At 37.2% G+C, this 9449-nt stretch overlaps 1 protein-coding gene across 1 annotated transcript; it reads right to left on the bottom strand.

The window, feature by feature from the left end:
- Nucleotides 1–856: 856 nt before the first annotated feature.
- On the bottom strand, nucleotides 857–8279 carry LOC124789842 (40S ribosomal protein S2). Its single transcript, XM_047257349.1, has 6 exons — nucleotides 8195–8279; nucleotides 5569–5802; nucleotides 5377–5494; nucleotides 4714–4877; nucleotides 1215–1374; nucleotides 857–1099 (listed from the first exon to the last, which is right to left on the bottom strand). The coding sequence occupies exons 2-6, from the start codon at nucleotides 5797–5799 to the stop codon at nucleotides 939–941; spliced, it is 834 nt and encodes a 277-aa protein (XP_047113305.1). The 5' UTR covers nucleotides 5800–5802; nucleotides 8195–8279; the 3' UTR covers nucleotides 857–938.
- Nucleotides 8280–9449: the final 1170 nt, after the last annotated feature.

Raw genomic sequence — 9449 nt, 5'->3', positions numbered from 1 at the left:
ATTTACCATTACTTTGTATAATTACACCAAGTTATCTATTATTGCTTCAATGAAATGCACTTTCCAACTCCAGTCCTCCTCATCAACCTCCTAAAAAAGTAAGACATGTCTGCCTCCTTACTATGGTTGGAAGTATTATACATGTATGTGTTGCAACTATGTTAGATGTAAAGATAACTGAAGTGAAATCTACAAAGTTAAACTCTGTGAAGAGATAATAAAACATTAACTCTTTACTATTTAATTTCACTGAGCACACAGCAAAAACTACTGTTTTTTGTTTTTCTTCTCATGACGTGTTATGCTGAGTATAAGAAGTTGAAATGAAATTATAAGCTATGTCATCCACCCTTTTCAAACCTAGTATGGGAATAGTTTCTCTTAAAAAAGAAACACTGAAGAAAACTGATGTTTAGAAAGTAACCTACTTGTCAGGCCAACTGACAATTTGCTCAAAACCATGTGCAGTAGTTGTGATAAGCCAGCTGTAGCTGATACACTGCCAAATCCAACTGCTGCACACCTAAGACATTACGAAGTACTGATTTCTATATACTATTACTGTGCAATAAATTTCATGGAGCTTTACAAATTTCCTTAGAGGCTCTGCCTCTCAAGACAAATTCTCATTCCTAATTTTGGGCAATGGCATACGAGTGACAGGACTACAGTTTAGTATTGGGTTTGAATTTTAGGTCCCCCACACTTTTTTGGAAGTGAACCTGCATCTCCAACATAAAAACAAAGAGAGGCAAGACAACCAAAGCAGTTTCTTTAGCCGTTTCTTACTTTTTCGAGACTCCATTTCCAGCACCACTTATGTATAACACATTTGATAAGAAGTACAGGGAGAAAATTTCTTTCAAGTATCATTTATTCAAATTATAAAATGCAACATTTGTACAAGGAATCTCATCCATCTGGAATTTACAGAGTCCTTATACATCACGCTGAGGATTGGAACCTGCAACAGGGCGATTATTCTTGTATAAGTAATCTGCAAATTCCTCATAGGGTGTCTTCGTGAGGGGCTCCTCTTTCCACAAATCTGGAGTCAGGTATGCGTACGTTTTTGCAATAGCAGCATACGTTGCCTTAGCTGAAAAGAAATTAATGAAATAATTGGCATATTCCCATAAAAAGGGTAACCCTTACAATGTACTGCAGCATGAAAGTTACAATAAATGTTAAGCATCAATACAAAGTGAACATACCAAAGTTTCCTAGGGTTCCAGTTGAGCCACGAGCTGATGTATAGCAATCTTCAATACCTGCCATCTGCAAGAGCTTCTTTGGTACTGGTGCTGACACAATACCTGTACCACGAGGTGCTGGAATGAGACGCACCTGAACAGAGCCACATTTTCCTGTGACCTGAAAACAGTAGATTAATTTTTAAGTGCACAATAGGAAATGGAAATCTGCAAGAAATGTTATGTGGATAACTTGATAACATACTACTACACATTTGAAAAAGTTATATAAACTGCTGTCAAAAGAAATTACATCACACAACAAAAATGGTTAAGATCAAACATACACTCCAAAGTGATGGCCAAAAGATCTATGCAGATCAGAGACTTCTACAAGATCTATACAAATCAGAGGCTTCTACATCTACGTATATTCTCCACAAGCCACTAGACAATACATAATTGACACATACTTTGTACCAATATTAGTCACACAGTACATTACTCCATCCACAAATAGAGATTAATTCCTGTCTATTCTCCCAAACTCTTGCAACACCTACCCAAAATACACAATGGAGAAAGGCGAATTACATCTTATATGATCTTTACAGATGCAGCAAATATTCTATTCATCTTCCTACTGCCAGTGTTGTGTTCAACCCATTCCACATTCCTTCTTGGCATGATTTTTAATTTTTCTAGGTCTGCACCAAAGTTAGTTATTTTACTTTCACAATATTTTTGGAGAACATCCATGGCAAAGACCTAAACAGCAAATGCATATTTCATTGCTCTGCAGATTTCATCACTCAGAGTCTGGACTTCATACGAATTAAATGAAGGACACTGTATGCTACCCTGGCAGTTGTTTCATTGCACTATCGAAGATGGACCAACAGTGGATAAGGGCTTCCCTTTAACACAGAACTTTTTCAGTTTGGCTGGTCTTAAAAATCTCTAAAAAAGCTTTATCCCTTGACAGTAGGGACAACTGATTAAGTGGTATATACCATGTAGTTTCAGTTTGCTTAAGAGTCCTAACAATGAGCATCAAAATCACAAGCAATGTCTGACAAAGATAAATTAGAGACATCATTTAAATATGGTGAAAACCTACAATTATTCTAAATATCATCCTGACATGTGTGAACAGTGTGGCAGGCTTTACCATTACTATATTCTGTCTCTTGCTTACAGTTTTTTATAACTGCTATTCCACAACTGCCACCCAATACGCAAAAAGAAAAACATGAATTTCATTAGTCACCCAGAAATGATACCTATCAGCCTCAATACCGACTATCTCCAGCTAACATTTAAAGTACAAATAACTAATAGTGTTTCCATGTTTATATATAACACGAAACTTAGAAGAGTCTTACAAATTACACTATAATAACCAGGATGTATACGCAGACAAAAAATTCCCAGATCTCCCAGTTAAAAAATCACTTTTTCTCATGTGAAAATACACTTCAACAGTGAAAAACTTTTTCCACGATAAGTGAGTGTACTTTTCCTCGGAGCTATAAAACCATCAATCCATTGAATGGTAAAGGTGTTACACACCAGCAAGAACTTCCCAGCACTTTAGAAAATGAAACTTGGCAGGGGGGGAAGCGAGCAGGGAAGTGTTTTGGAAAGATCTTTGATGTGCAACAATATGTGCACTGCACGTTTTCATAGTATGAATTCAAATTCCATTAAACACAGCACCTAAGTTTCCAAAGCATTGAAATAGAGACTGCAATGTGCTATTGTAGCTAATCATAGCTCACATCACATGATGATGTCAGAGAGTCACAGCAGATATTCAGAATATAGGACATATGATGTAGTAGTTAGCCAACAGCAACACTATCACTGTTAAGTAGTGTGAATGCACAAATAGCCAAAGTTAATGGTTTAATTAATGTACCTAGCGTAGCTACCAGAAAAACTAAGCTTTCTCATGTAATACTTGTCTTGATGATTAATAAGTAACAAGGAAAGTTAAGCTTTCATATATAGCATTGGTCTTTTTAGCGTGTGTTGCACTTTAAGATACATCACACAAATGTGCCAGTAAAATTTTAAACAATGACATCAATGTCTGCTCTCCTGGGCTTGAAATTATTCTAAGTGGCTGATCTTGAAAGTTTTAAGTTTTAAATGAGAGCCAAATGCTCTTGTGATTTAAGAAATTCATTGCACATTCTCACATGTAACATACTCTATCTTGACTAAAAGAAAATTTCCTTTGAAAATAACACTTTTCGAAGAACCAAACCATTAGCAGTATTTTCCTATGACCTCGTAGACATGGGTTCTTTTCAGCAGCCACCAGAGAGTGCCAAAAACAGGTGTCACTGCACATGGGCAGCTATGATGATGTCGAAAGCCAATATGCTCACACACATACAGCGTTAAGAGATCTTTTATGACGCCACAAAAGAAACAGGACATCAGAGGATACTCAAAGAGCACAGGACTTTCATAAACCACACTAAAATGCATAATTCGGCTTGGACACATTATGTCCAGATTCACAATGAAGTAGGCCCTAACCTGTTATCAAGCTTTTCAGTGCACTTTTTGGGACGAAAGTTTTCTTGGAGTACCAGTATTGAATAGTCTCACATTTGATTCTTTATTGTGGCATAATGCCATACGTGCCAGAAGACAAGAAACGTGCCCTTGGAATTCAGTGAACAATTGAAACTAGCCAATAATGTGGAATGAAACTTCATTTCTTGTAAATTGACTGCATCTGCGTAAAAGATTAATAAAAGCCATATTAATTTAGCAAACAGACAAAAATTACTCCACTGTTGTGCAAGTCGATTAATGTGTGACTGACAGAAAAGTTATAATAAAATAAAATCAGGAAACTGAAAATAATAACAGCCTTCCATAATTACATGCATTTTTTTAAATTGGCTTGATAGCTCCCAGCAATAGAAATCAATTTGTTTTCATTTCGTGTGTGAACTGTAAACGAAGACTAAATAGGACATCCGGAAACAGCAAAATCACCAAACAAACACAGGTCACTATACTCCCCACTAAAACCCAGACTGCTTTACGCACGTGTGTGAATCTGGCAGCTTAGGTGCACCAGAAAAATTTTTCTGTGTAGCACGACCGCTTCTTGCTACTGCTGCAGCCACGCTTCAAGTAGCAAGAAGCGGGAGAAGGTACTGCTCATACACAACTCAACTGCACAAGCGCATGAGCCTGCAAGCAACTGCTTACATTCATCAGAAGACATTTTGCTATTTATAAGGTCTTACCAGCCAAAATCACACGAAAAACTAAATCAATGAAAAATTCCCAGAATTTAGCCGGATTTCCCGGAGTGTATACACCCCGAAAAACATTCACATCATCTCCAATGTAGAAATAGTTTACTAATACATATAAGTCATCTCCATATGGCTCCCAAAGCGAACTCTGATGACATTTTAATCTGGCAAATAATTGAACGATTCCTGCCTAGTGCTAAAATTTAGTCAATTATTAAATTTCCAAAACCAACCTTGCAGGGCACTGTGTGTGGTTTTCCAATCTTGTTACCCCAGTAACCTCTTCGAACTGGCACAACAGACAGCTTTGCAAGAACAATAGCTCCACGAATAGCTGTAGCAACTTCCTTGGAACACTTCACACCAAGCCCAATGTGCCCATTAGAGTCACCAATAGCTGCAAAGAAATGCAATTATAATGTCAATTGGGAAAGACATGCTACATAAAATTTGCCAGTGAATTAGTGAACTATTAAACCACTTGACAAAAATTAACAATCTGCCAAGACTAAATACAATTACTCCCAATACAGGGTTGAGACCCACAATTAAAAAATTTTTAGACAAACAAAGACATTAGAATCCAATTGGAAGTATGGGAAAAAAATACTTTGAACACTACATCTACAACTGTTAATGAAAAGCACATGAAATAATCTAACAAAATCATCTGTATGGCCCACATCAGTGTGGAGACTCCAAATCAGGACTGCCCAATGGTTCAGGGCCAAATGATTCTCTTGCACCTGAACTGCCATAACAAGTCATCTAGACATGATGGGGTTTTTCGGTGCTATTTTCAAAACAAATAGGGAAAGGCACAGGTCCTCTCATTACAATATCTTGTGAAATTAAGGATCATATATCAAGAGATGAATAAAAGCTTCATTCCTTACCAACAAATGCTTTGAATCTTGTCCTCTGACCAGCACGAGTTTGCTTCTGTACTGGCATGATTTTAAGAACTTCATCTTTCAAAGAGGTGCCAAGGAAGAAATCAATTATTTCAAACTCCTAGAAAGAGAGAAAAGTGATTGAGATTCTTCTTATGTCATTTCTTATCAGCATTACATGGGAAAGCTATATACCTTAATCGGCAGTGAGAACAGGTATATTTCCTCAAGTGAGCGTATTTTCCCATCCTTCACCAATCGACCCAGCTTAGTAACAGGAACCCATTCCTTCTCAGTTTCTTTGCCTCCACGGCCCCTGCCACGTCCTCTACCACGACCCCGACCCCTTGGGCCTCCACGACCACCTCTGGAACCAAAACCACCACGAAAACCCCCTCGTCCACCGGCTGGAGCAGCGTCCGCCATGTTCTGTAATAAGAAGAACAGTCAACACAAAGTTTGCATTGGTGGAAATTTATACAATTGTTATTGTGTTGGAGACTTAGTTCTATCACTAATAACAAGTAATCTATCTCAAGAATAATGTACTAAGTGTTTTCCGTCTATGACCATGAACAGATTTTGACACAAGTCATGTCATGGCCAACCCTTGTGTTATAAATTTCTTTTGCATCACATCTATGGTCACAATTTTTTTGTCATCAGACTACCAGTTTTGGTTAATAATGACATCTTCAAAGCTGCAGCAAAATATGGGTAAACACAAACACACTAGCAGATTATCAAAGGCTTAAAACAATAAAACTGACCACAATGAAAAGTACTACTGACATTTTTATATTGTTCTGTGCACTCTGAAAGCTGTTTATTAATTACATCATTATCTTTAATATTGCCACTTGAGCATATGTCAATTATTGTCTCTTAACATTTTCCGTTTTAACAATCATAACTTTCATCGTAATTTATTTCATTGCTTTTTATAACTAACGCCTCTTCCACCTTATAAGCCCTTTAGAGGATTTTACTGATTGTATCCTCCTTTATTTTACATTTTACAATTAATCACTGAAAAATGTGTGTGTGCCTACAGTAGTGAAATCTGTTGAACATGCTACACAACATTTTGTGGCTACTGTGCGGCAGTTTGTTTTGAACAGTACTGCTGCTGATACGACTCTTACTTATGCTGTTATTCATATGTATCTGCCAATGCTGGTGCTGATTTCGCGTTTTAACATTTGACGATGCCACTATGGCTCCAATGTATTACGGCATGTTTGTTCATAAAAGAGGTCTGCCTCTCCATAGTTAAAGTGCATAAATGCACATATGTGTCAGTAATAATTTTCATTATGGTCTATTTTATTATTATAAGCCATAGACAATATGCTAATGTATTTGTGTTTTCCCCATATTTTGCTGCACATCTGAAATCGTCATTATAGACCAAAACTTGTAATCTGATGACAAAAAATTTGTGATCATTGACATGAAGTAAACGAAATTTATTCTATATTCAGGGCACTTATTCACGACCATGTCACAGCTTGTGAAACCCTTGTATTTTTCGTACACACAGCAGTAATATAATAGAAAATTAACTGAATTTATATTGCAATTTAATAATTTTTAAGAAAAATTACGGAGAGAAAATTGTCACAATTCGCACAATCCGTGCTGACACTCGGCACTGTGGTTGATGGGAGCGACTGCATATGCTCCCATCAGCCACTGTGCTTGGAATGTAAAAATAATTTAACTAAAAAATTAGAACCACCTGCAAAGCATACAGCACAAAAACGAAATATTAATGACTGATATATGGGCAAACGGGAGGGAGGTGTACGGGCCTAGCACTATGCACGCCCACTACTTTAAATGCACTGCAGCATCTTCTAAGATCAGTAACAAAAATCCTTTTTCACAGGATTGTAGGGCCGCATTAGAACTACGAACACGGAATCTTACAACCTTTAACTGATATCAAGGCCCAAGTTCAGTTTTTAGTGCAATATACTCTATTCTCTGATTGTTCTTCCTCTTTATTAATGTTTTTGGAGTCACACCCTTATGCACTAATAATCTGATTCACAAATTTTTACAGCAGTTTGTTGTATCTTCAACCCCCCCCCCTCCCCACACTTATTAAGTTGGTAGGTCATCAACTGCGATGATGATTCAAAACTTTATTAATTTCGTTGATGTTATAATGAGGGATATGACCGCTTACAGAAAGACGGATTCTGAAACGTGTTATGAATACAATTAACAAATATGATTCCTATAGCCATCCCAAAATCACGACGGCCTACTCTATTACACGTTCAATTTCTCTCGTTCACAACGAAATGGCACCACCATGCAATATTTACTGAAATAAATACCAAATACGGAAAATCTTCGGTTTGCTGACACTTTTTTTTCTTTCTAATGAAAACATATTATGCAGTAGACGGTATGCATGCAAATACAGAGAGACAATTCCTATCCGGTTACGTGACTGGTAACATAACTACAGGTGCACGTGGCCTTTCTGGCATGTATTCAGCCCGTTTTAAGCAACAACAAAATAAAATTTACACAATATCTATAAAACGACGGAACTGGCAAGAAACGCACGTCTCACACACAAGGGGAATTATGTGGGATAGGCTTATAACGTAATATGATATAATCTGTTATCCGAGTTTGTATGATTAAACACAAACTCAAATCGTCCTATTATACTACTAAAACACATGTTTTTAATTATAAGTATTGAAGAGCTGCTACAATTATCATCATAAACACAATTTGACAACAAAAAAACCACGAAATAACACAAAAATCAACAGAATCACGATTCCACGCTACTTACTGGTAGACTCTTCTATCGACTGAATGACGAGAAAGACTTCCGGCTTTGTTGTCCAGTGCCAGCCGGAAACAGGAGGTGCCTTCCATTTCTCACTAACAATATCGATCTCTCGAAGTCTGTTGCCCTGGAACATTTTTTTATTAGTCAGCAAGTGAAAATAAAGGGCCTGAACAAGCAACAACAGAGCGACAGACCGACCGACAAAATCACATATGAAGGCATTTTGACCAACCGATAGACGAACTTCCTTATTGGGATGTCGGTCGGGTGGAAGCACACGACAGTCGACCCCCCCCCCCCCCCCCAACCACCGGCACGCGCACACCATTGTGCCGCAGGTAACGCTGTCGTGCCAACCGCTCGACAAAAGTTCGTTTTTTGTCACTGCGTGTGGGATTAAATACTGTGCTAGACAGTGCGAGGAGGACAAAACTTTGACAGAATTTGTGGAGAAATTTAAAGACACGAGATTTTTGTAGAAAACGTTATACGAGGATTACAGCAATGAGACGCAAGAAACGAAGCACTTTTTTCATTTTTTAACGAATCCATAATGGTTATGTGACAAGTACAGAGAGTAAACGTTGTACATTGAATAAAAGTCCGTCGATCTCCTGTATTTCAATTTTTAGGTGTTAGTTCCGATACTTATCGGAAATGAAATTAAAAAAAAACAAAAATATAGACAGATTAGACGCTAGATTTCATTTACAATGCTTATCGGAAGTAAAACCGAAATATAGACAGTCAGTAGACATTTATCCGTAAAATATACTTGCTTTATTGTTATAAGTGTTAAAATAGCCCAGACTTTGTCAAAGCCTTCTGCCATGAAAAGAAATGAGTGGGATCTTATTTACAGTTCTAACAGTTGCTAAATGCTTCTTTTCTTAGATATCTGTTGTACTTATTAGATGACATGCACCTCTATCATGTGCAATCTTCCTTCTTCTCATCTGAAATTAGTTTCTTAAAAGTACAGGGGCACCTTTCATGCTAGATATGTAAATAAATTTATAATTTGTTTATGCACATCGTTTGTTTTAATTAGTTTGCTTTACCAAGATGTATTTCCTCATGGAACTATAAACCGTATTGCAGGTTTCAGGAATTATTTTAGATATGAATTGCGGGAATACAACAACACTAAAGTTGAGGTTCTCTTAACTTCTACCAGTGGCTGGAAACCGTAATGCAGCTGACATCCTCTTCTCATAGCTTACAGACTCTCTCACGTCTGAATTCCTTTTCGTTT

This window comes from Schistocerca piceifrons, chromosome 3 (genome assembly GCF_021461385.2).
Source record: "Schistocerca piceifrons isolate TAMUIC-IGC-003096 chromosome 3, iqSchPice1.1, whole genome shotgun sequence".
NCBI classification, from domain to species: Eukaryota; Metazoa; Arthropoda; class Insecta; order Orthoptera; family Acrididae; genus Schistocerca; species Schistocerca piceifrons.
This window is presented reverse-complemented; position numbering and strand designations above follow the sequence as displayed.